This window comes from Protomyctophum parallelum, assembly GCF_964188405.1.
Source record: "Protomyctophum parallelum genome assembly, chromosome: 7".
In the NCBI taxonomy this organism is placed as follows: Eukaryota; Metazoa; Chordata; class Actinopteri; order Myctophiformes; family Myctophidae; genus Protomyctophum; species Protomyctophum parallelum.
In genome coordinates this window covers 33,000,069-33,027,799 of record NC_139705.1, presented here as the reverse complement: position 1 = coordinate 33,027,799, position 27,731 = coordinate 33,000,069, and the positions used below count along the sequence as shown (strand labels likewise).

The following is a 27,731-nucleotide window of genomic DNA, read 5'->3' as shown; positions in this document are numbered from 1 at the left end:
CTCTACCGTTTTGGACGGGGGTGGGCTCTTTGGAATCGTGTGGCCCCCCTGGAGGTTTCTATGGGGGTCTCGAGGTTCGGGGACCCCTGGGGACCCCCAGGGACCCGCAAATGGTAATGTCACCTGTGGACACTAACTGTAATTGTCTCGCTGTCTCGCTGCTGCGCTGCGCCGCACAGACAGCAGCTTGTGTGTAACATGTGCGTTCGTGCCGTGTTGCTGGTATATTATTATTATTATATTTTTTGCGCCGCCGCGTTGTCTCGCTGCTGCGCTGCACAGACAGCAGCTTGTGTGTAACATGTGCGTTCGTGTAAATGTTCGTGTAAATGTTTTAGGTCGGCCGGTCGGTGATTTGGTCTGTCCTTCATATATTTTTTTTTCTGCTCTCGTTGGACTTAACTTTAAAAGTCCAATGGAACACCTCTTTGTAACGGGTCGCTGTAGTATAGTGGTCTAATTCCTCGCCTCTATATTCTTTTTTGCTGAGGACGCTGGTTCAATTCCCGCTCGCGGCAGACCAAAATTATTATATTTTAGACAGACACACAGACAGACAGACAGACTGCCTGTCTGCCTGCCTGTCTGCCTGCCTAATGTATTGTAAATAATGTATTCATTCCATACGGCTATTTTTTTTTAATATAAAAACTTTTGTCTTTCGCGCGATTCGAACCAGCGTCGTCAGCACCAAAACATTGAGAGGCGAGTGATTAAACCGCTAGACTACAGCGGCCATACGTTACAAAGAAGTGTTTCATTGGACTTATAAAGACAATAGCACCCAGCTGCAGTCTCGCAAGGGGAGGGACCGGAAGTGCTTTTATTTCCGGCTTCCACGTGCACAAGCGCACATACACGCACGCAAAATATAATGCGCGTGCACGACACGCACTTGCTGGTGCGCGCTTAAATGCCGGGTGTATATAGTACCATCTGTGCTTAAACATAATTACGTGGTCGGTTTGGAAAAGTTTGAAGTAGTTTGTTGTAGGTAATATTTTAATTGAAAGCTTATTAGTTGGTGGTATAAGTGTGCATATTTGAAGAAATGCAAATCTAACAATAATAAAATGATATGCAATAATAGGCTAGGCCTATATGGTCGATTATAACATAATGATATCAAGGCATTTAAGTAATGTAATAAGTTGCTATAACCCCGTACCCCTGTCCCACACACACCATGTCCAGACCATAGACCACAGACACACGACCATATGCATTTAATTTACTATGAAAACCTGCATTTCCCGTCAGTCAGTCAGTAAGTGTGTCATGTCACGCCTCGTGTCATGCCTCCATATATGGTCACGCCTCATGACACGTCACACCACCATATATGGCCGTTTCCATATGATATAAGATCCCGACACTGACCTCATCAAACCCTGGATAGCCATACATTGAAAAGACTGGATCATCACCTAGATCTCCATATATGGAGCTGAGGCGGCCAGCAACTCTACATCTGACCTCATAATGTAATAATCAGCTCATAATGTAATTAAAAGACGAGCACATAACTTAATAGATTTTTCTATAATGTAATAATGTGTTACATTAAGAACCTCCACATAGGCGACTCATACTGTAATAAAACTTCATAATGCAATAATGTCTTTATAATGTATGAGCTGATTATTACATATTGCATTATATTTCGCGTGCGTGTATGTGCGCTTGTGCACGTGGAAGCCGGAAATAAAAGCACTTCCGGTCCCTCCCCTTGCGAGACTGCAGCTGGGTGCTATTGTCTTTATAAGTCCAATGAAACACTTCTTTGTAACGTATGGCCGCTGTAGTCTAGCGGTTTAATCACTCGCCTCTCAATGTTTTGGTGCTGACGACGCTGGTTCGAATCGCGCGAAAGACAAAAGTTTTTATATTAAAAAAAAATAGCCGTATGGAATGAATACATTATTTACAATACATTAGGCAGGCAGACAGGCAGGCAGACAGGCAGTCTGTCTGTCTGTCTGTGTGTCTGTCTAAAATATAATAATTTTGGTCTGCCGCGAGCGGGAATTGAACCAGCGTCCTCAGCAAAAAAGAATAGAGAGGCGAGGAATTAGACCACTATACCACAGCGACCCGTTACAAAGAGGTGTTCCATTGGACTTTTAAAGTTAAGTCCAACGAGAGCAGAAAAAAATATATATGAAGGACAGACCAAATCACCGACCGGCCGACCTAAAACATTTACACGAACATTTACACGAACGCACATGTTACACACAAGCTGCTGTCTGTGCAGCGCAGCAGCGAGACAACGCGGCGGCGCAAAAAATATAATAATAATAATATACCAGCAACACAGCACGAACGCACATGTTACACACAAGCTGCTGTCTGTGCGGCACAGCGCAGCAGCGAGACAGCGAGACAATTACAGTTAGTGTCCACAGGTGACATTACCATTTGGGGGTCCCTGGGGGTCCCCAGGGGTCCCCGAACCTCGAGACCCCCATAGAAACCTCCAGGGGGGCCACACGATTCCAAAGAGCCCACCTCCGTCCAAAACGGTAGAGAAATGACAGAGTTACCATTTGGGCAGCAAGGGCAGAATCCATCCACCCTAAACCTGCGACCGGCGGTCCGTCGCGACGCAAAAACGGACCGACCGACGGAGCCACGGAGCGACGGAGCCACGGAGCGACGGACCGACGGAGCGACGGAGCCACAGACCGACCGACCGACGGAACGACGGACCGACGGACCGAAATAGGACCGTTCGACGGTGCGTCGCGACGGAGCGACGGTGCTGAAGCGACCGACCGTCGGTCGGAAGAAATGGATTCTGCCCTTGCTGTGTCCCTGTGTCCCTGGCTGTGTCCGAGCATGAAAATAGCGTTATAGCGTTTGCTCACCACCAAGTGTCACTGTTGCACAGCCACACACAGACACACACACAGGCCAGTGAGGGCTTGTACAGTACAGTACAGTACAGTACAGTACAGTACAGTACAGTACAGTACAGTACAGTACAGTACAGTACAGTACAGTACAGTACAGTACAGTACAGTACAGTACAACTCACTTCAGACAGGTCTGATTTTTTTATTTGGATTTATCATACATTCCATGGTCAAATAGCTGTTAAAACACATTGTGTGAGAGCTTGTAGAGCTTGAATTATATATAAAAGGAGGAAACCCCCACAGGTATGACCGTTCTACATTATTCATGGCCTCCATTAATATTTCCCTGTGGTCTGCAATAGGCCTGCAACTATTGATTATTTTCATAGCAAGTATTCTATCAATTAGTAGTTTTTTTTCTTCTTTCTTTTAAGAAAATAATAAATAAATTTAGAGTGGGCAATTATTTTTACCCCCATTTCTCTCCAATTTAGCCGTTATGCAAATAATTCATCCCGGTGGGAGGACATGACAACACAGAAATGTGTTGTCATGTGTTGTATCCAAACGAATCTGCCAGTAAAAAAACCCCAAAGAAAATCTCTGTGATATTATCTAACTCCTCCCGCCAACACTTACTGCTGAAAGGTGCCACCCCAGCCCGTAGGAGTATGTGCAGTGACAATTATCACACTCCCCGGCCAGCTTTCCTCCCCCAAATGTATAGGCGCCCGACAAAGGCCGATGCACCACTGTGGATTCGAACTCACAACCTCCATGGTGGTGGTTAGCTGGTGGACAGGTGTCACTACGGTGTCATGTAAACATTGAAACATGAAAATAGCAGATCTACAAGCTCCCAGTCCCAACACAATACGACGCCTCTATATATCGACAATTAATTTGTCACTAGTTTTTTTTAAACCCTTTGCCTATAATTATGTTATGAAATGATTATTGCTTATTATTGATTAAATCAATTAGTTTGATTAACTAATGAACGCGTACATTATTCATGGGATCTGTTGATAATTCCCTATTGCTGTTTAGTACTAGGAGACTGAAAATGGAGGACTTCTTTCCTGCAACATTCCGCTTGGACATGAAGGACGAGAGAGAGGCTTTCTTTGCCCTACAGCAAGGTAAAACATTGTGACACAGCTGCACAGTAGCATGGTGATACTATCACACTGGTTAAACTAGATTCTTGTTTTGTGAGGGGGCGTTCGTGGGAAAAGTTAGCAAGAACTCGTTCCAGTCGTTGAATTTGCAAAGAGAAGAGAAATTATGGAATTTGCCTGGTGATGCAACTATCGACAATCTTCTTTGCGATAACTTTGATAGGAACACAGAGAATTAGGTTTTTTTTAATTGCCGCGAAAATGTTGAATTTACTTTTTTATAATTGAGCAAATCGATGAATATGATTAACTACTTAATCACTATTTTATATACCGGTACTTACAAAAACTATTCTAAAGAAAAAAAGTGAGATTTACTGTAAATATGTTTTCGTTTCGATTAGCGATAATTTTGTATAATCCATTAAATCAATTTGTTTGACGAACTGTTCAACTCCTCGATGATGACATAGCAACCTTGTTTCATTGGGGGGTTAGTGCACTTCACCTCCCATAAGGCCATGGGAAACTCAGCAGCGGAACATGTTGCCATAGCGACCAGTCAGAAGAGGGCAGGGCTGAGACACACAAAGGGAAATGTTCAACAGGCTCCCAGGCCTGTACAGTACGTTGCTATTGGACTGTACAAAGCTCACTCCAGTGGCCAAGCTTGTATAGCTTGCAGTGGTGGAAGAAGTACTCAGATTTTATATCAATACTACAATATAGAAATAAATAGTCTGTGTATGAAAGTACACACACGAGAAACGTGAATACTCGAGTGCAATATACCAATGTAATGAAAGTACCGCAACATTGTACTGTAGTAAAGGTACTTACAGTAAGTAGTTTACTGTCCACCACTGTGGACTGAGCATGGAATCTTCAGCCGGTTTGAGTAAATGGTGACGAGTGATTGACAGCCTAAACCTAACCCTAAACCTCAGTAAAACTATAATATGGGGACGTCATCATTTGGTCATTCCGGCTGAAGATCACATGCTCGTTACAACACTCACTCCAGTGGCCATGCTTGTAGCCGTGGGCTGCGTGGGCACAAGAAATCGTTCAGCCACAGTGCAACTCTGAACCATACCGCAGTGCTGTAAAGTAACTAGGTACTTTTAAAGTAACTAGGTACTATTATCAAAGTACTGTACAATTTTGAGGCATTTGTACTTTACTTGAGTATTTCCAATACCTTTACTTCTACTCCACTACAACTCAGAGGCAAATATTGTATTTTTTACTCCATTACTTTTATTTGAAAACTTTAGTTACTAGTTACTTTGTAGATTTTGATTATGACAAAATATACAGTAACCACTTCAGCACTACTGTATATAAACGTCATTTGAAAATAGCTGATCTACAAGCTCACAATGCGTCGCGATGCGAGCTTGTAGATCAGCTATTTTCAAAAACTTGAAATGGCACATTCTGCATAACGACTACTTTTTTTTTGTACTTTAAGTGTTTTGATGCCAATACATTTTGAATTCCATACTATTACTAATGGAGTAGTTCTGTATCGCAGCATTGATACTTTAAAAAACTTTTGAGTACTTTTCCCACCGCTGAACGATACCACGGTTTGGTCTGTGCGTTGTTCACTGAGGCACGAGGCCTTCAGCATTATGTCAACATGAGGTACGGACAGTAATGGCGAACATATGGTTATCAGAAAGTCAATACAAACACACAGACACACAGTCATCTCTGGGAGATGAATGAATCTGTGGAACATGTACAGCACAGGACAGGAAGGCTCAGCTTAAACCTGAACAGATCAGAGAAGGTTTTGCAGACTTTGCTGCCCTCCCTCTCCAGAGTGGTGGAAGTGTATATAGGGTGCCGGAGCTGTGCTTAGCCATGCAATTCAGTTCAGTTAACCTCCAATATATAGAATAGTCTCTCGAGACAGACTGTTGCCTAACCCAATCTTCAAAGAGAGCTAATGCAAATCGAAGTCGATCTTTGCAGTCGCGTAAATAATTCTGTACATCAAGTTGTTTATATAGCGTAGATGCTTAGCAGAAATTGTGGACAAAGATTGTGGAATAGTTGTCTGGTTTCAGAGAATATTACTAGACTATAACATAGGGAGGGATCTCATCAAGTCTTACACCCCAGCCTCTGGGGCAGACTTACTGTACCACTCTGCCTGGTGGTTGCTACAGTAGGTGCGAGCAACAGGGAGACACACATGTGGATATGTAAGCCCACGGGTCTGAACCAGGGGAGAGGCATCTTCCTCCTGAGAAGCCAGAAGGACATCACCACCCTCAGACTAAAGCTACAGGATCTGGAGGACAGCCAACAATACAAGATGCACTTCCGACAGCCTCAAGCACGCATTGTGCAACAGTGAGTGAACACAATTCTTCACATTTCAACTATTCTGTTACATCACATTACATTCGAGCATTCCATGCAAATGAAACCTTTTGGTTCCATTCATGTACATTTTCTCAGAGATAAATGAACACTGACAATGTTTCAGTGTGGATTTGGATTGGGGTCGAAGAGATTATTTTTAATGGCGGTCTGTGGCCTCATGCATATCAAATTGAGGGCCCTTTAACCCATTTAGACCTGAGACCAGATTCTACAAAATGTCTTAGAAATGCTAACAGTTTTCTGAAATATTTGTATATCAGTGCAGTGGTGAACAAACTTTTTCATTGTTTCAGGGACCCCCCAGAAGCAAAGATTTTAGTTAAAACGTTCCTTGTGAAAAAATAAGATTTGTGCTACATTTTTCAAAAATAGGAGCTCTACAAGCGCTATGAGCTTGGTTGAGAATCACCGCTTTAGAAGTTGGCCCATCAACAAATGTGTCCTCTCACCCCCCCCCCCCCACACACACACACACACACACACACACACACACACACACAGGTACATCCAGAACCCGCTGCTCCTGAAGGGGCGGAAGTTTGACGTGCGCTCCTACCTGATGATTGCCTGCACGTCTCCTTACATGGTCTTCTTTCGCCATGGCTACGTACGACTGACCTGCGATCGCTACGACCCCGACTCTAACAATCTGTCCGCCCACCTGACAAACCAGGTAGACTTGTAATGCATAACTGGAACAGATTTTAACATATTATATATTTAGAGTATCACTAATACTGTACCACTTAACACGGCAGAATATAGACACTGGGGTTCAAGTGGTTTATAAATCAGATTTCCCTTACTTATCCCTTTATACTTTATTGCATGCGTCAAGTTGCACAAGCACTACTGAGATCAGAGATCTGTTTCCATCTCCATCTCCCTCTCCCTCGTGTTGTAAAACATTGTGCAGGAGTGTTTAATCGCCTGGTAGAGACATACACTCTATAGATAATGATCAATTAACCTTACCATAATATCAAAAACCAACCATGTTTAGGACACGTTGTGAATTCAAAGTGGTTTTGCTTGTGTTGTATAGTTTAATTGATCATATTATAGAAATTGTATGAGTGTCTCTTACCAGGTGGAAAAGATAAGCCATTGTGTTGTGTTGGATCATGTCTAGCAGTCAAGAAAAACATTCCAATCGGACTCTAATTACCTAAAGTAGCACAACAGATATACAAGCTTACAACATCTCACAATGCAGCGAGTTTTGAGTTTGTAGATCAGCTATTTCCGCAAAGAGATTTGAAGTTGAGGGTAAAAGGAGCAGACCTAGTATACAGCCCTGCATGACCACGATCAAGTAAGTATATAGTGTTTAACTTTCCCAATATGCACATGGCTTAATAACATTTTGGCTTATAAATATCACGGTCCTGAAGCATTTAGTTTTTTACTAGTCTCTCAAGACAGACTGTTGCCTCAGGGGTCGCTGTTTTCCTGAATATTTGACGATGGGATTCTCAGATTGATTTTTTAGTGGTGCAACCACTCCAAGGAACAGCAATGTCCGTGTTCACCTACCTATGTGGCCCAGTATGACTATGAGTACCAGTAGGGGCGCTGTTGTGCCAGAAACAGAGAGAGAGATAGTATTAGTGCTGCACTGTTGTCTGCTAATGAGAGAGAGAGAGAGGAGAGGAGGGGGGGGGGAGGAGGAGAGTTGCACCACTCAGTTCACTCAGTTAGTTGTTTTACTAATGATGCTCAAAAAACGCCCACTTCCAACTAATGCCATAATGTGTCCTTTAATGTGTTAATAGTGTTGATATACAACCCATAACCCCAATAATTGGGAAAGTATGGAAAAGCTCATTTGATTTAGCATCCGAGTGATTAGGTGAAGATGACCTTTTATTACTCAGGAATGTTATGCACAGCTATGATATTCATAAAAACAAACTATGGCTATTATTATTATTAATAGCAAATTAGCAATACTACTAATAATAATAGTAGTACCTTTAAGGGTTGGGGTATTGCCAAGTACATTTGCACATACCTGTACAGTTAGGGGTTAAGTGTGCTGCTCGTTGAGTTGCGGTTCAAACCAGCGACCTTGCGATTTCCAGATTGCCTCTACAGTGTCAGTCGGCCATCCTTTGCCCACGGTAGCTTCCTGTAATAGGTTGGCATGACATAACAGATCATAGTTTGTCAAAAATGGGGTCATTTCATTCCACTCCAACTAGGTAATGTGATGTCCTTAATCATGCACATTATATGTAGAGTCTACATTGTAGACTACATATAACTGTCATGCATCTGCTGCTATTTGACTGCCACATCCCACTGCTACAGTAATTGTAACCACCCACCATTATGTAGGCCTACATTTTGGAACTTATGTTATGTAATTTCACATGGCCAGGTGGCCCCAATATTGATATCTGACCTGTTTTGTGATGCAGGGCAGGCTATCACAGCAGTTGACTTGACATTGAGGTAATGAAACCCCAGACTGATTTTGTAGTTTGTTTTTCAGTTCGTTGAAAAGCTACAGCAGATTAAAAGCATGGCAGTCTAGCAGTAAAGCAACACAGGTACACCAAACAAAACAAATTGAATATTGTCTGCTTGTTTCTATAGGTCTTGACATAAATGTGCAACTTGCAACTTTGGGTATTTAGAAAAGCGCTATATAAATCTGAGCTATTATTATTATTATTAACTAAAATCCATAGAAGGCTCTGCTAAAATCTAACATGAATTTGATTCGCTGCAGCTGTAGTTTACATCATTCAGTAGTCTACATCACTGTGTAGTGTAGAGGTCTATTACAGTGATTATGCAGCCTTGAAAGTGCAATGATTTTTTATTACCCTGTCCTGCTGTAGTGTCAAACAATTACTACAAAATCAGCCTAGGGATTTCTCCTTTGAGTTGTTGTCGAAGTCGAAGACAAAATGGCTCATGATTATAATGATGCGGGTTTCGCCATTTGACAGTATTTACCTCCTTTTATTTTATCTTCAAAGCACAGTAGCCTAGTGTGCATATTGAGCACGCACTTGCACGCACTGCCAGTCTGCCACTGATCCGCAATAGTTCTTCCTCCCTCCACGTGGAAAGCCCGGTGACGCGACTGCATGGTTTGCTGAGTTCTAGCCTTAGATCAAGAGTATTCAAGACTATCCTAAATGTATTTTTATCGAGTATGAATGCTGTTACTTTCGTTAGTTCCATGGTAACGCCTGCGGTCTCCGAGACCGAGACCATGCGATGGTGGTTAGTTCAAGCAAGATAGTTCCCCCACAATGGCTCAGTCTCACCTGTGTCTACTCTGTGTGTGTGTGTGTGTGTGTGTGTGTGTGTGTGTGTGTGTGTGTTGCTCCCCCTGCTGGCTCATCTAGTGTATGCAGAAGAAGAATCCTTTGTACAGCTTGGTGAAGGAGGACACAGTGTGGTCCATGGAGACTTTCAACAGCTACATCAACGACAGGTTCAGGGCTGCCAAAGGCCTGCCGTTGGACTGGGTGATGGGTGTCTTTGCAGTGAGTCTACTCGTGGATTGTGCTTAACCCTTTTGGGGATCATCAGTTAGTATTATAGCCTAGTTTATAATGAGTGTTGCTGCTCATTGCAATACTAATGGTTTGGTTAATTCATAATTTGTATTACCCGTAATTTAACTCTGTGTACAATACAATACAGAGACGAATTACCTGAAAATTAATTTAATTTATAGGCCTTTTTATATAATTGGTTTAGTGATGTCTCATGTAAAAATGTAAATGTCTATGCAGTTTGCATACCAAAATGTGAATTTTGTTTGTGATTGCTGGGTAAAATATTTCAAACTTGTGATGAGCATTTTCCTGTATTCATTACTCTAATTAAAATGTACCATCATTTTATGACCTCGAATAATTGCATAGATTTGAATTTGAAGAATTGTATGATAAAAATGAATTAACAGATTAATCAATTATGAAAAATAATGGTTAGTTGAAACGCTATGTTTGATAGATACATTGATCCATCTAACACAGCTTACAGTACAATGGGAGGGAGAGCAAATGTTTTACATGAGAGCGGTCCCATTCAGAATGCCTGGCCATGGTAGATCCATACTGAGCTACAGTAGCCTTATAGAGGCTATAATATTGTTTTGGTTAAATTATTTCTTTCTTTCTCTCTGTCATCAGAAGCGCATGCAGCAGATTATGACCCAGTGTTTTCTCGCGGTCAAATCCAAGCTGGACCGCAGACTGGGCATATTTGACCTGTTTGGCTGTGATTTTATGGTCGATGAGGAATTCAAGGTATTAAAAATAATATGTATCTATTTATTTATTTTAATTCAGAGACATTTAGCTTACCTATTTTGTCCAAAAGTGTGTGTTGACCAAGATCACCTTCATCTACCCTGAAAAGGTCTGGTTATTGGAGATGAACTGTAACCCAGCTCTCCACACTAACTGTAGGGTCCTGAAGGAAGTGATACCCGATGCTGTTGTGGAGACTTTGGGTGAGTGCATAACTTGGTGTTAGTATGAAATCACATTCAATCCACTTATTTTGAGAGATATGTAAGAATATTAGAACACAGTTACTTTAGTGAATTTTATAATAGTTAAAAACAAATTACACTAGTATTCACCGTTTGAACAATTTGATTTGTTCATTGTCAAATAGCATTTATTTTATTAGCCTAAGGTCTAATCTTGAGCAATTTATATTCCCCATTCCTTCCATCTTCATATAGATCTAACCCTTGAGATCTTCAACAAGTCTCGCAGAGGACAGCAAATCCTACCCTTGGCCAGGCAGAGGGAGTTTGTGCTCCTGTTCAATGGGGAATCTCCCCCTGCTTCTGCTTTGCCCCGCCGCAAGAGGTCAAAAGGTCGAAAGAAATTGAAGAGAGTGTCTGAACCGAAAGCCAACAAGAAGATGCCAAACTCTGCACCAGTAAAGTGTACCCAGAGGAAATCAAGAGAAAGGAGCCACATTAGATCAACAGCTTCCTCCGCAACTTGTGTGAGTCATTTGGCGGCTGCTGGTGTAGAGGACAGTTCCAATCCTGATTACACCTTTTCTATTTCAACCTCCCCTATCCATCATTCTGCTCCAACAAGAGAACACCTATCAATGCAGGCACTTCGAGATTCATCTGCTGGCCCGTTGGTTGCTCCAAAACCACATCTTGTAGCTAAACCTGTAGAGCCCCCCAAACACCACCTGCCTTTGCGCAAGTCACAGTCACAGCCCCGGACTGAACTCAAGCTCAGCAAATGCACCTGGCTTCACCCCTCAGGGCCCCCAGTCCACCCTGAGTCGCAGCGGAAGATGAGTGACGTCAAGTCGCTTTCAACACCGTCTCTGAGCGAGGTGTCGCAAGTGTCCTCTCGCTTCTCACTGTCCCGCACAACGCGGTCTGTGTGGATGGAGAGTCACAACAACAGACATGGACCTGATAAGCAGGAGTGTGGAGAAGATGCAAAGAACACAGGGATCAACGTGAAAGACAAACTGAAACCATAAATGCCTCATAAATAATATGAGGCATTTATGGTTTCAGTTTGTCTTATATATTATATGCAACAAATCTGCAATGCTCTAGTTCCAGCATAGAACTATACTGTGTTCAATCTGGACAAATATGTTTGTGTAATGTGTTATTAAAGTATAATAAAGTGTAATCTCTCTTAATAATGCCTTTGTGGCATTGGATTGATAATTAATCTATCAAACATGTCTCTGCTGCAAAGTATCTCCACTGTATCTCCAATACTTTGTAGTACAATGAATTGTGAAAATAGCAGACTTCTTTGTTTTGAAATGTTTTGACTGCCCTACAGTGACATGTCCAAAATGAAAATGACATTTCAACAGATCTATAAATGTACTCACCGGACGTAGCATGACCTTTTTTTCTGCAGCTGCAAATGGAGCAATGAACATGCAGACAACCACAAACCACACCATACAGCAGGGTTCGACAGCGTCTGTAGCTATAGGCGAGAGGCATTGTGGTTCATGCTTCACATGACAGATCAAATGCCCCTTGGAATATCCTCCTGTCTCAAATAGGATTCCATACAAATGATGAATACACAGACATGATATTGTGCACTCATACTTTACACCCACACAACACATTGCTCTATATAGCCCCAAACCAACTGTGGTTATGGCTTGCTGTTATGACTGCAACCCCTTGCCTTATGGTTTCATAACAGTTAATTGCTTAACAGTCCACATTCAGATTCTGCACATGTAAACACAGGCGTTACACTTCCACCGTTTTGCCTACATGGTCAGGTCTTTCCCAACGGCTCTGTGATCAGTTGCTCCACCCGCGACAAGGTGCCTCCAGAGACAGGCTGACAACATCAGGAGGATTGCTGCTTGAAAAACATGAGGGGAATGACTGCTCAGCCGCTTAATCGTTTTCTGATTGCAATTGTTCAACACTGTTACCATGACATTGAGGTCAACTGTGTCTGACAGATAATGACAACAAAGCTTGTCTCCTGACAGAAGTTAAAGTGTCAGCACCTTCCCAGCTCGAGGCTGTGTTTGAAAACCCTGAGTGAGGAAGCTGCTCGGTGCCCTGCACTGAGGCAACTAACAGGAAGGAAGAAACAATCTGGCTAGCAACTCAGCTTTGACACCTCTCTCTATCTTGAGCCTCCATGGGCATGTATTTGGTGGCCAAAAGGGGAAACTAGGGCTTAGCTGCAACCCCCTCCTTCTCTGGTGCAGAATATCCTCTTTTGGTACACAATACCAGCCGCTGTCTATATCACGTCTCTTTGGTGTGGATGAGTCACACTGGACAGATGGTACTCACTGTGTGGAGACTGGAGCTAAAGGTACAGTAGGAGTTGTCCGTCACATTGAGGAGTGGACACTTTGGTCATGGGATGTTGCAGTGTGACCCAGAGTCATACTGGGATTGATGAGGTGGGACCTGACGAGATTGAACTCCTGGAACTTTCTGGGGACAATTTAGGGTAAGGAAAATATTCATTCATAATGTAATTCAGACAGCATGTTTATCTTATAATTATAAATGTCATACAATATTAACCCAAGTTATATAGAGGGGTTGTTCTGTTGACTTCAGTAGAAAAGGAAGTGGTAAATAGCTGTGACGTAAAAGAGCAGTGAGATAACAGCCTACTTTTGTTTCAACTTGTGTGGCATTCTATGACATTTGGATTTACACTAGCTGTATCCACTGCCACTGTATCCACTGTATGTATACCACTGAGCCTTAAGCAGCCACTTTTCAAAGTCCACAACTGCATTTTGGTAATTTTGCAGTTTCAAGTGCTTTGCAGCTCTTCATCAATATTTGATCTACATGCTGCTGCTTGTCTTTGTGAGTTTTGGGATCGGATTTTGTTTTACAAATTGAAATCCTATTATGAACTTAAAATCTGCAGGGGATAAGATAATCGATTAATAATCAATCCTTATTTGGGGCACAAAGTAGCAAATATTGTTAATCAATTCATTGATTTGTAGGCTTGCTTCTCGATTATTAAAAAGTAATATAATAGTAATAATCGTTAAGAAAACAAGGGATAGTTGCAGCCCTAGCAACCAGACGGCATCCTTGATTATATCCATTGACACCAAACCTAATGAGACGGGACAACTAATTTGTCTGTATTTACTCCACATGAACTTGGAAGTCAGTGATGCAGAGCTGATGTGATTAGAAGATGGTAAAAAGACAATGGATGATGGTGGCTCAGCCAGTTAATGCACTTACACCACATGCTCCATGTGAGTTGCGAGGACAGGACACGGATATGAATCTAGCTCTGGCACTTTTCCTGGTGTTATGTCTTGCGTGTCTCTCCTCTCTTTGCCCTCGGTTAATTAATTGCCTGGCTGAATATAGCTGACAACAGCCAAAAAGTTATCAAAAAAGCCTTGCTGCGAAGCCTGCGATTCCATTTGTACAATAAGGAGTGTATAGCACAGAGATCATGGGTGAGACAAATCCCCACTCATTTCTGAGACTGGGGGATTATCAGAGGCTAATACCTGTCCATATGTGCCTGAACTGCAACGCTTGCAAGCAGCCATAATATATATGCACACATTGCTGACGTATGCACCTATAAAGCAATCATGATGTATGCTTGTCAGCTTGATGTACCGTATGTATACTGTACAGTAGGCCGCATGCACTCATACACACACATGCATCCAAAGAGTGTGCGGTTATCACGGAGGTGAAAAGCAACCCATGAATGCAGCATCTAGCCCACCGTAATGTCAGGTCCATTCCCAGCCTTACAAATTGTTTACAAATTTGTTTGCATGTGCAGCATCACCATCTCACTGTATGAGCCAGATTCAGTGTGTGTGCAAAAAACACACACCCGTGTGAAGTGAGTGGTGCAACTCTGTGTGGGGGTCCCCGGAAGTCCAGACCCACAGGAACGCAACGTGGCCAGGGGGTCGGCCCGGTTTCCGGCGAGCTGCCCCTTGTCCGAAATGGTTGAGAAATGACAGAGTTACCGTGTGGGGGTCCCCAGGGGGTCCCTCTGTAGTCTACTCTACTGTACTGTCACTGTACTGTACTTTAACACCCCAAATCATCATGTGTGTGTTAGGCTGCGCAACAGTGACACTTGGTTGTGAAAACCAACCAAAAGCTATTTCCGTGCTCGGACACAGCCAGTGACCCAGGCAGGCACACACTAGCTATGGTTGTGCACCACTCAAAAATCACACTGGTCTGATCACATGTGGCTGCCACAGGACCTCACGAGTGGGGTCCTGTTTCTTTCTCCCTGAAAGCCAGACGTTGGAGGGGATAGTGCCCCTCACAAAGGTCAGATGGTGCAGGTCTGACTGTGCACTGACACACAGTAATCTGATTATGTCTGACTATTGTCTAGCAACAGCTAGGGCGGTCACATCTTTTGGTAACTACTGTAGGTAACTGACAATGGTAACTGACATTTAAAATGACAAATGGTATACTCTAAACAATATGGTCAACATAAAATGCAAGGAAACAAGGAAGAATAAAGTAGTTATGATGATGAAGGACCACAATGGAAATGCGCTCTGAAGCTTTATTATTGTGTTTCATCCTTTTGACTGATATATACCGGTAAATACTGTGTACTGTGTATCAATCACAATCTCACAAGTTTGAATTAACACTAATTAGCCCGCAGACCCCCATTTGAAGAGAAAATGCCAGGGACCCCCATAAGAGAAGATTTTTACTGATCTAGCAGTGGTTCTCAACCCGTTAAATTTTAAGGACCCCCAGCCCAGTTTGACATGCATTAGTCTACGGACCCCCATTTAATGGCATTTCTATCTCTGAGAGACAAATTTATATTGTAAAATCAAAGTTAATTTAACTCTGAGAGTGTAGGATGGAACCAAATGGACCATTTGGTTCCATTTGTACACTCTCTGAGTTATAGACCCATAAGGGTCCATTTGGTTCCTAACTATCATTTAGCTGCGTCCCTGGAACTCCCTCAAGGACCCCTAGGGGTCCTATGGACCCCACTTTGGGAACCACTGGTATAGACGACCCTGCTCTATTCATAATCACGTCCAATGGTATGCATTGTTGCAAGATACATAACAAGTGCTTGTATGGTTCAGGGTATGGAAGCTTGGGGAAAGCAGACTGCAGCTGTCAGCGAGGGATGGAGACGATGAACCACCACCTCAATACCCCTCAGTAAGTCATCTTCAACAAAAACTAAAAAACAATTCATAATAAAAAAGGTTATTATTATCCCCATGGGGAAATGACAGTACTTCTGTTCTGTACATTAGCAGTGGTGTGAAGTAACTAAGTACATGTACACTTTTTAGGTATTTTCTATTTAATTTACTGGAGTATTTCCAATTTTCTGTACATTTACCTCTACTCCACTACATCTCAGAGGCAAATATTGTACTTTTACACCACTACAGTTAGTTGAAAGCAGCAAAGGTCGTCATGAACGAAATTCAAACACACAATGTGCTGTCAGGCCAAAGCCTACAGTGGGGTTCCATTCCTTAGTACCGGCCTGACACCTAGAGGTTTCTATACGTACCCAGGAACCTCTGGAAGCCACACCTCTGATGGGTGTGGTTTAGTCTTAAGGGGTGTGTTTTTTTCACCCACTGTGTAATATAATAAACGGACAGTAGGTGGCAGTAGGACAGTAGGACAGAGGCCAGAGCAACTATACATCCCGGCTTGCAAATTAACCAAGTAATAAAAAAAACATAGTGCTCTTTTCTGTTAACTACAGTCTCGGTCTTCTTTCACCGGAGTAAGGCGGGGCTCTCGCCAACTTAAAGTCTTTTAAGGGTTTAACTGAACACAAACTGCCTGTCTTCGTTCACAGGATTAAGGTGACACTTTAACTAGAATATGCTTTCTTCGATAAACATCAACAAGGTCTTCTTCTTTCACAGTCTTCAGGGTCTTCTCTTCAGTAAACATCCACAAGGTGCTTTTCTTCATTCACAATTCTTCTTATTATCCTTAGCTTCTCAAGCGTCTGTAAGTGCCTCTTCTTAACAAAACGTGTGATAGTGAGAGAACGTTTGTCTTACTGCGACCTTAACGTGCGGTGGACTGCCGGTTGATACGAGGGTCCCGTCTTCTGCTACTCGTCCCCGAACCGAGCCAGGAGGGTTTCCAGGTATGTGCGGCTTTCCAGGCGACACTTATTTATGGGGGGCACACACTCCTGTGTGTGCTTTCAGCCCCACTCCTACAAGCCTGATGGAGCGGAATACAAGACAGATTCGAGTGGCGGTACAAACAATCAAACAGTACGTTTAGTTCGTGTTGCTGGATCCATTTAGTGAGAGAAGTGTGGACTTACCATCCAGAGCCAAGTTGTCGGCATACGCTGCCCGAGCGTCTTGGAGTGAACCAGCGAGTGACACTGCTAAGTGTGAGTGTCGTTTATAAAGGGCGCGGCTGACAGATTGCGGCTGTCGTTGATTGCTAATACGGGCGGCGGCCGGATTAGGCGCAGCTGGTTTAGGATCGCTCTGGGGTAGTAGACGGCGTCTATGACACGTCCGTGGGCGGAGCGTGTCGGCGCGGCCGGCGTTTGTCTGGTTGCCACAGGAACGCGCCCCTTATTCTGGTGGTACTGTGGCGAGACTACACAACATGTTCCACCACTGCCTATTAGGAGCAACGTGCAGCCCCAGGGGGTGAGGATAGGGCTTCAGAGACACCTCCTCGACACGAAGCCAGGAGGAGCCGGGGATCAAACCGAGCTTCTGGTGCCCAGACGGACGCTATTGTACCTCCTGAGTCACTGCCGCCTGCAAGAGTTCAAGAGGTCAGTGGAATTGAGCGTGTGTGTGTGTGTGTGTGTGTGTGTGTGTGTGTGTGTGTGTGTGTGTGTGTGTGTGTGTGTGTGTGTGTGTGCGTGTGCGTGTGCGTGTGCCTGCATGTTTGTGTGTGGCTGTGTGTGTGTATGTTTGCGTGCAAGACAGAGACAGAGAGAGAATGAATATGCACGGTTTACTTATATGTAGTTTGACAAAATCTGTGTATGTGCAAAGTATCAGTGTGCATTTCTGGTACTTAAGACATAAGTAGGTGTTCTGCCATGTGCTCATGAACCAACCAATTAGAGGTTGGTTGCTCAATTTGAGCAAATGACTGAATACATTTGCAATACGGTAATATCAGACTGCGGCAAGCAGTTGCACTGACTGTGACAGACTGTCTTCAACATCAACATTTTCCACTCTAAACTGTTATTTGAGTTGAGAGGAGTCATGTTCTATATACAATGCATACAGTTAGTACAACAGGAATTTCCATGACACAGGTGAGAGACATTGTATTCTTCATTTACTGTGTGAATGTTTCCAACCCAAAATAGGCTTAGGGAAGAAATAGCACAGTAGCCAAAGGAAAACAGTTATTCCACAGTACTTGGAATGTCAGGGTTGTTGGATTGATGTAGGCCTACATGTGTGAACAAGGGAACTGCGGTCAAGTCAAAAGTCTTATAATGGGTTTCCAGTCCAACTAAAGGGCACAAAATATAAAAAATGCAATCAGCACTTACAAATAAGTGGTTTTAATCATGCACAGCAATATAGTTGCCAGTGCTGATGACTTCCTGTAATGTATTGTATACCTGTCTGTCTGTCTGTCTGTCTGTCTGTCTGTCTGTCTGTCTGTCTGTCTGTCTGTCTGTCTGTCTGTCTGATGTCACTGCTGCCACAGCTCTTATATGATAAAAATAAGCCAATAACCTTTCATGGTAAGAGGAAGTGTATTGTATCTTCTCTGACGAATTAGGTCAATTCAAGTTCCTCCTTAATGCTACTCCTGTCTTCTCTGTGTCATGATTTTGGACAGTATTGTGGACAGGGTGTAAGCAGACCTTTGTAATTTCATTAATTATTCTTAATTTACAAAAAGCAGGATAAATGTGACAAATATTTATAAATGCGTCATCTAGTTGTACAAAATAATCACTGGTATACTGAAATGAACTCCAGTACGCAGCTATACCTGCAGACCTGTGTCAAGCTAATAGTCATAATAATCATAGACTAGACTAGAGGATGATAGAATTTGAGCAAGAAACATCAGTTTAAGTATTTTTACAAAAAATATCTGTTTAAAGGTGATTTAAAGACATTTGCTACTGATGGATTAAATGATTGCTTATTGATTATTTCTCATAATCCATACTGTTGCACCCCCCCCCCACCCTCTCTCTCCCACTAGGTGGTGCTGTGGGGCAGAAGCAGAAGTGAGTTGTATCACAGGATCTACTCTCAGCAGTGTCTCCAGGGCTGGGAGGGCCAGCCTGCACACATGTATGGAGAGATCCTCCACTCCTCCTTGGTGTCTGTCTTTAACGCCTACACACAGGTTGGGCTTTAAACTATCCTATTTGATGTCTTATAGCCATTATTATCTCAATTACCTTTTCAGAAGCGTGGTGTGTTTTAAAATGTATTAAAAAAAGCACAATACATATCACGAATCGATTAACCTCTTTGGTGACATTTTATACTATCTGGGAAAGTATTTGAAATATGTTGACATGCCCAAAATAGGGATTTATTACAAATCGATTGTTTTATAAAAAATATCGATTATCGTTTGATTAAAGGAGTGGTTCAGCCCCAAAAACATTTTCTATCAATTACACAAGCCATCAGAATGTGACAAAAACAAGAAATTCTCCATGAATTGAAGGCTTCATGGTTTACTCCTTTAGCTGTTGAACCCCTATACACAAAGTAACACTGCAGAATAGAACACAACTCGCAGTGTTGTCCTTTGAAAACACCTTCCAAGTTTATTCTCTGAGAGACCTTTGAATGATCTTTTTATTCAGATGACTTTATTAAAAATGATCTTTTCTGTTTACGGTGTGAACGTCACGGAAATGTTCATGTAGTGTATCTCACCAAAGTAATGACACTGTTGAACATGTAGGCTACAATTAGTCGTTTACCTAAAGGGTAGACAGACACTAGACTGGGCGTCATCACCAATTTTTTTTTTACCTACAGCCTACAGGCAGCAATGTTGCTTGATAAAGTAATGGGTAGGTGAATTCTAAATTAAACCATATAATGACACATAATAGCAAATTATTTTGTCAACACTCACAAATAAGTATGTAAACACTTTAATAATGCACAGCAGCAGAACCTAACCTCAGCATTTCTGAGACATAGGTGTGAAGTCTGGTTGTCAGACATGGCTAGCACATTCATGTCATGCACGTCATATACAAAATAGATTTTTGTTTGGAGACAGCACGTATCCAGACAGTGTGCAGGTGTGTTGACTGTCAAAACCATTTCATGTACAGTATAATGTCCATTTGTTCCCACAGGAAACAAGAGAACATTTCCTGGTTTTGTTCTCGTTCCACTTGTTGCTGCTGTCTCTGGACCACTTTCACCATGACCTTATTTATGAGGTACTGTACTCTCTGTTTTACCACTTAAAACCTATAATAATAATAATAATAACAACAACAACAATAATAAAGCTTTATTTATATAGCACCGTTCAAGAACAAGGTCACAAAGTGCTTAACAACAAAGGAAACCCAACAAAGAACACAATAACAATAGCAAAGCATTGGATAACAGAAAGTGAAAAATACATCAGAAAATACATAACATTCACAACGATAAAGGATTTAAAAGCAGCTTTATAGAAATGGGTCTTCAGGAGTGATTTAAAACGAGGAACCGAGTCAGCAAGCCTGATCTCCAGGAGCAGCTAGGGCATTCCACAGTAAAGGTGCCTGATCTCCAGGAGCAGCTAGGGCATTCCACAGTAAGCCTGATCTCCAGGAGCAGCTAGGGCATTCCACAGTAAAGCCTGATCTCCAGGAGCAGCTAGGGCATTCCACAGTAAAGCCTGATCTCCAGGAGCAGCTAGGGCATTCCACAGTAAAGGTGCCTGATCTCCAGGAGCAGCTAGGGCATTCCACAGTAAAGGTGCATGGACTGCAAAGGCCCGGTCGCCTATAGTTTTTGAGTGGTGCAACCACTCCTACAAGCAGCAATGTCCGTGTACCTGTGTGTGTACCTGTTTGTTTGTATGTATGTATAAGTGAGCACGAGTATGTGACTTAATAATAGCAGTAGGGGGCGCCAGAAACAGTGAGAGGGGTAGTAGCAGCAATGTCCGTGTACCTGTGTGTGTGTGTGTGTGTGTGTGTGTGTGTGTGTGTGTGTGTGTGTGTGTGTGTGTGTGTGTGTGTGTGTGTGTGTGTGTGTGTGTGTGTGTGTGTGTGTACCTGTTTGTATGTATAAGTGAGCACGAGTATGTGACTTAATAATAGCAGTAGGGGGCACCAGAAACAGTGAGAGGGGTAGTAGCAGCAATGTCCGTGTACCTGTGTGTGTGTGTGTGTGTGTGTGTGTGTGTGTGTGTGTGTGTGTGTGTGTGTGTGTGTGTGTGTGTGTGTGTGTGTGTGTGTGTGTGTGTGTGTGTGTGTGTGTGTGTGTGTGTGTGTGTACCTGTTTGTATGTATAAGTGAGCACAAGTATGTGACTTAATAATAGCAGTAGGGGGCGCCAGAAACAGTGAGAGGGGTAGTAGCAGCAATGTCGTGTACCTGTGTGTGTGTGTGTGTGTGTGTACCTGTTTGTATGTATAAGTGAGCACGAGTATGTGACTTAATAATAGCAGTAGGGGGTGCCAGAAACAGTGAGAGGGGTAGTGCTGTGTCTCTAATGAGAGAGAGTGAGAGAGAGAGAGAGATAGAGAGAGAGAGGGGGGGGGGGGAATTGCACCACTCAGTTCACATGTGTGTGATTTTTTTTTTTAAACAGTTTTTATTGTAAGTAGAGCCTTGCCTGAGGATTTCAGCTCGCGGGCAGGCTCAGGTCGAGTAGGTCCGATATGTAGGATGGAGCAAGGCCGGTTGTGGCCTTGAATGTAAAGAGCAGAATTTTGAAGTCAATATGAGATTGGCAACCAGTGGAGGGTGGCCAGGATAGGTGTGATATGGTCAAAGTTGGGCGTGAAAGGAAGGGTTTGATTTTTTTAATATTGCGAAGGTGTTAGAATGAGGACTGGACAACCTTTTTTACATGGCCCTCCAGCGAGAGGTTGGAATCTAGGGTGACACCTAGGTTTCTAGCTGCGGCACAGTTTGACCCCTTTCATGAAGACGAGAGGCCCAGGAAATAATTCATTTTCATAATTAATTTCAAAAAGTATTTACCGGTATTCAAAGATATGTAAGCCTCGAACAAAGCCAACTCGGATCGTGACAAATCATGACAACAAACATCTTCTTTGTAATTATTTGTTCGGGATATATTTATCTTTCTGACCATGATACATTAAGAACACACACATATTATAGAAAACAATATACAATATAGAAAACAAATTCTATGTATAAGCTTGGCTGGATCGACTATTTCTGCTATAGTCTTAGCAGGCCTTGTGAAACAGACCTAAGTGAACCCAAAGCTTGGGTATAGGCTATACTTTGTTACATTTAAACATTTAGCTGTGTTGGTCCTGGGAATATTTCTTTAGGCAAGACAACAACAAGAATTATACGAGTTTATGCTAAACAAAAGGAAACCTGGAAATGAATGGAATAGCCACAACAAAAGATACATTCCATGGCTGAATCTGCTGTTGGGGGTATTTCAGGAAGATAAAAGACCCATTGTGCTGCCAAAGAATATACGGTACATCTACAGTATGAAAACGTATAGAATAACCTACAGGTGGCTCTCATAAAGGGGCATTTCAACCATTTAGAACAGAACTGTATTTTGTGTCTTCAGTGCAACTTATTCACTTGGGAGTGAAAAAAACGAATACTGATACTGTAGTAACCCGTGCTATAATAGTTTTAGTTCAGTAAGTGTTTGTTCAGTAAATTCAGGGTCTCCCCATCTCTCCATTTCTTTAGTAAACATAAAACAATCAGATTTGAGTTCCAGTTCCATTTCTGCTCTGCAACAACAATCATCATCATCATCATCATCATCATCATCATCATTATTTATATAGCACCTTTCTTAACCCATTTAGACCTGAGGACGATTCGTCATTCTCAAACATTTTCTTGTGAAGGACTCCCAAAAATATATGTAATTGGCCGCCGACCCCATCTGAAAATATGTTGTTCCAGGTACCCCCCAGAGGCAAAGATTTGAGTTAAAAACGTTCGCTCTGAAAGAATATATTCAAACATTTGGGCCACATTTTCACGATTTTTCAAAAATAGCAGACGTACAAGCTCATATCGCGGCACTCTTTGCCGCGCTATGAGCTTGTATATCTGCTATTAAAACACCAAAAGGGGTTCTGCCCAAAATGGGTTAACAATGTTACAAAGTGTTAAAATCAACCAAACAACGTGGCCTGGTTGGCATCTGTCACTTGATCTAATTGGAACTGGGTCCTGTTGTATTGTTGTTGGGGATTTCCAGTGGAACATATCTATGGCAGGTCAGGGCCCTGTTCAAAGGCAGTAAGTAGAAATACTCTAGTAAAAGTCCTGTATTCAAATTCAATTTCACTTGAATACAAAAGTATTTTTTTCATTCAAATGTTTCCAAAATTGGTCAAAAATAGGGATCTACAGGCTTACAATGCACTGCAATGTGACACATTGTGAGCTTGTAGGTCTGCTATATTTTCGAATAGACAAAATATAAAATAAGGCTTAGTTGGATTACCGGTATGTCTGTTTTGTAATGATAATCTAAATCGACAAAGTAACTTGTAACTAAAGCTGTCGAATAATTGTAGTGGAGCAAAAAGTACAACATTTGCCTCTGAGATATAATGGAGTATAAAGTATCGAAAAAAGTGACATACTCAAGTAAAGGAAAAGTACACCACTGATGAGCTGCTTGCCTTATCTCCTCAGGGCATCCTTCCTCTTTCTGGACTGTCCGTACGAGCATTGTCCCTCCCTGACACATCACATTCATCACATATGTTTGAGATCAGCGGTGAGTCACGGGACACTTGCTTTAAGGAAAAACAAACAGTAAAACATTGATTCTCAAACTTTTTTCATGTCAAGGGCCAATGTATTTGGCATCTGAAAATATTTTGTGCCAGGGACATACAAGATTATTTGTTGTTTAAAAGAATATGCAAAATATTTCAGCGATTCTCAAGATTTTTGAAAATAGCGAATCGCTTTGTGAGCTTGTAGATCGGCTATTTTAAAATAGCCAATGTACTTTCAGTATATGGGCTTAACATTAACACATTTAGCTGTATATGGGCTTAACATTAACACATTTAGCTAGGGACACTCTGTAACCCCCCCCCCCCCCCCCCCCACCACCACCCGAGGAGTTCACTTTGACACTTTGAGAAACACTGCAGTAAAAGACCCCAAAAACAAGACAACAGAGGAAAATGGCAAGATTGTAAATGGCAGAGCTTGATTTCTACTATTTTGTTAAGGTCCAATGGTGGATTCCAAGGTGATTATTTGTGCCAGTGCTACAGAGTTGAGGACATGGATGGAGTACCTGGAACACAGAAGATACAAGTCAACGGAACAACTCAGTCCCTCCCACTGTGCACTTCCATATCTAGTAATAACATTATATCAATTTCCCGAATTAAACATTTTCTTTTCCTTTTCTTTTTTTCTCTACATTGATATATTCTGCTCCTCTTGTTTATGCCGCAGTTACCCTGTGATGAGCACTGGAAAAGAGAGGAGCTGAAATCGTACCTAGAAAAAGCTCCAATATGGCAGTGGGAGGGTTCTCCTATCCAACACATGGGTCAGCCAGGATATATATCCCTTGTGCACATCATTAATGCGCAAAGACAGGTAAATGAGCTCCCAACGGGCGGTATTAAAACTAAAATGCCACTGCTGCAGTATGTTTGCCGGGAACCTACCAAGGCGTTACCTATTATGGTAAAGTCATGGCTTGCTGCAGGTTTTTTGCAGCACTGTTTTGTTTGTATTGGACATTCTCAGGCTTCCATCATTATGAGTTTCTGGGTCGTTAAAGAGCCAAAACACGAAACCTTTTGGGATGTTGTAAAGTGCACGAGGAAGACAAAATGTTTGAGTACAGAAGTGGGACCAAGTCCCCATATTCATTCATTCATGCATTCATCCATCCATCCATCCATCCATCCATCCGGTCGTTCATTCATTCATTCATTCATTCATTCATTCATACATAGACAGACAGATAAACAGCCTCATAACAATTGGTTGGCATCATGTTGCGGCTCAACCAATCTGGGAATCCATTGGTTAAGTCTCAAAACAAGTCTTTATATCATACAGTTCAAGTCAGGGTTAAGCTACTCACGTCGAAGTCCAGTGCAAGTCTTTGCAAGCTGTCAAATCCATTAGTCAAGTCTGACTCGAGTCCAATCAGTCCAGTACATAGCGAGTCTAGTCCACACATCTGTCCCAATATCAAGGTGCCCTCTATTTCTATTACAGTAGTGTTATGACAGCTAACACAATGATCGTAATTGTGACACTGGACGCTTTGTTGCAGGGAATCCAAGAAAGGCTCATGATCCTCTTCCCTCAAGATGTCCTTCTGCTGTCAGTGGATAACAAACGCCTGAATGTGAGATATGAGGTAGCGTAAAACGATACTATGGGAAAGCTCCACGATAATACCACTGAACACTGTGACCTATCCACCTGTTATTATTACATAGTGGTTGTTCTTTTGACACATGACATATTACACATTGTCGTTGCTTACGCATATACCCACCCATAACACCCATCTGCTCTGGGAAATGAGGCTGAATATGGTCTAAATGTAATGCTGTCTCTTGCTAATAAACGCATTTGAATCAGGGGAAACTTGTGGTACTACAAATCTAGGAGGAAGTGGTGAATGTTACATGTGCTACAAATCTACAAATCTAGGAGGAAGTGGTGAATGTTACATGTGCTTCAGTGTACCATATGGATTAAATGTTCTTATCTCTTGTCAACTGCAATAGGGTAGGTTACCCAGGAAAAGCATCAAAGCCATGGAGAGGTCCTCAGTTCCCGGAAGACTCCAGTTTGAACTGACAGGTGATTCACTGACTTGCATTATATTCTAGTACAGAAACCATAGCCTCTCAGCAAATCTAAAATCTTGAGTGCTAATGAAACTTTAATGTACAAAAAGAAATTGGGGGGTGGAGGGGGCACGGTGGTCGGTAGCAGCTAGAAGGGTGCTGGGGGCATGTTCTCTCCTCTGTGTCATCAGCGCCCATACCCTAGGTGGGGTTGCCGAAAGGGCCTTTCTGTGTGGAGTTTGCATGTTCTCCCCTCTCACAAAAACATGCAGTAATCCTGGTCTCTATACTGCCTCGCCCTGGTCAAACGGGCGCCTGATAGAGGGGAAAGGAACTGGTGGAAATACTGTAACATGTTCCTTCCATGCGCTACGTCCTACCAGGGAAACTTCCCCTGTCAGGTTATAAGAAGCGGCCTGCTCACTCCTCACGCATTGAAGGAAGCATGAGCTCAGTTCGGGGCTCTCCCCAGGCTGGCAGAGGGAGAGTAGCCCCCAGGATTACAGCTTAGGCAATTGGCACCGGGTGAAAAAATGTGATGATTTGGTTTCATTTGTACACTCTTTATTGTGCAGAACTAGATGACAGCGAAATAAACTATACTGTACAGTACAGTGAAGCATAATGCATAATGTACTTTGCTTCAGGTAACCTGATGGAGCCCCTGCAAGTCATCTGTACAAGTCCAGAAGACTACCAGAACTGGATGTTTAATTTACAACAGGTAACGGCCCTCTTGTCTGAATTACAGTTCAGCTTGGAAATAAACGTAGAAAATAGGTAATCTTATGCAAATACCATCTGACATGGCTGGATAGTTTAGTTTACCCTGAAAAATATGCTAGATGCATCCCTCCGATTTGAGTGATGTTTTTGCTTGAGGAACGTTTTCAGGACCTATGATGACGCTGTGAAGTCATTTGAATCCGACAATCTAATTTAAGAACAAAAATGCCCCGTTGATGATCAAGTCATTCCTTTTCTCAGTTCCATTAATGTACTGTAGACTCTATGGAGATATGGAAGTTACATTTGTACACGATTCCCAATTTGAAATGTAATGGGTCTGCCTATGTGATGTAATGGGTCTGTAATGTAAATGTAATGGGTCTGCCTATGTGATGTAATGGGTCTGTAATGTAATGTAATGGGTCTGCTTATGTGATCCACAGCCTGACAGAAACAGCAACGTCACAGCGAAACACGTCGCTCCTCCAATCATGCCAAAGCGACACAGGAGTAGAAAGGAATCTCAGGAACCAATGATAACCGGATGGAGCTGACTCATCAATTCATTTCTCTCCTGTACTGTATAATAAAACCCAAACATGTAGATAGTGTGTACATTAGTTTCTATTGGGACCCAACTACAAGATACTGTACTCTAATGAAATCTCAGGCAAGGGGTTCTTTTTCAGTCCTGTAGCCACAGTTACTTAGGTTTATGCTCGCTCTGGGAGCCAGGCTAATGAAAATGCACTTATAGCCGTATACTGTGAGGACAGAACACAATCATGGCCATTGTGAGACCTGAGTCACTGTTTAAAAATGCCAGGCTGTGTAGGGTCTGTAAGGGCAATTTCACGCTTTAAGTAGTTGCAGAGAACAAGTTTCACGTGGAATTGAACATTGCATTGTATTGGCATCTGTATTGCAGATGACGGTACTATGATTGCAGAAGACAACCCAAGAGGACAAAATGGTCGATATTGCACATTTTCATTTCTATCCTGCCTGATCTCTGATTTATTTTTAATCGATATAATACAGTAACAACTTTTTTCTAATCAAACAATAAAGAGTAAAAAAAAAGTGATTGAAACATGAAACAGC

At 42.3% G+C, this 27,731-nt stretch overlaps 2 protein-coding genes across 4 annotated transcripts in view; both read left to right on the top strand.

The window, feature by feature from the left end:
- Positions 1 to 11,878, top strand: part of ttll10 (tubulin tyrosine ligase-like family, member 10) — a gene marked incomplete at its 3' end in the record, with an annotated part of 34,164 nt that extends 22,286 nt beyond the window's left edge. The window contains exons 6-12 of the mRNA XM_083769777.1: positions 3,918 to 4,003; positions 6,166 to 6,349; positions 6,884 to 7,055; positions 9,748 to 9,888; positions 10,543 to 10,659; positions 10,772 to 10,865; positions 11,103 to 11,878. Coding sequence (XP_083625903.1) covers positions 3,918 to 4,003; positions 6,166 to 6,349; positions 6,884 to 7,055; positions 9,748 to 9,888; positions 10,543 to 10,659; positions 10,772 to 10,865; positions 11,103 to 11,878 — 1,570 coding nt within the window. The remainder of the gene's footprint in view (positions 1 to 3,917; positions 4,004 to 6,165; positions 6,350 to 6,883; positions 7,056 to 9,747; positions 9,889 to 10,542; positions 10,660 to 10,771; positions 10,866 to 11,102) is intronic.
- Positions 11,879 to 12,559: 681 nt separating this feature from the next.
- LOC310861576 (putative pleckstrin homology domain-containing family N member 1) lies at positions 12,560 to 27,667 on the top strand. Of its 3 annotated transcripts, XM_083769073.1 has the most exons (12): positions 12,560 to 13,353; positions 15,992 to 16,070; positions 17,536 to 17,688; positions 19,101 to 19,247; positions 20,227 to 20,313; positions 23,752 to 23,836; positions 24,303 to 24,436; positions 24,535 to 24,681; positions 25,373 to 25,459; positions 25,836 to 25,911; positions 26,546 to 26,622; positions 27,071 to 27,667. In XM_083769073.1, exons 1-12 carry the CDS (start codon positions 13,259 to 13,261, stop codon positions 27,179 to 27,181), a joined length of 1,278 nt encoding a protein of 425 aa, XP_083625199.1. In that variant the 5' UTR covers positions 12,560 to 13,258; the 3' UTR covers positions 27,182 to 27,667. The 3 variants fall into 3 exon arrangements, with proteins under 3 accessions (XP_083625199.1, XP_083625200.1, XP_083625201.1); XM_083769074.1 differs by lacking the exon at positions 26,546 to 26,622 and having other exon boundaries at positions 27,071 to 27,104; XM_083769075.1 differs by lacking the exon at positions 27,071 to 27,667 and having other exon boundaries at positions 25,841 to 25,911; positions 26,546 to 26,580.
- Positions 27,668 to 27,731: the final 64 nt, after the last annotated feature.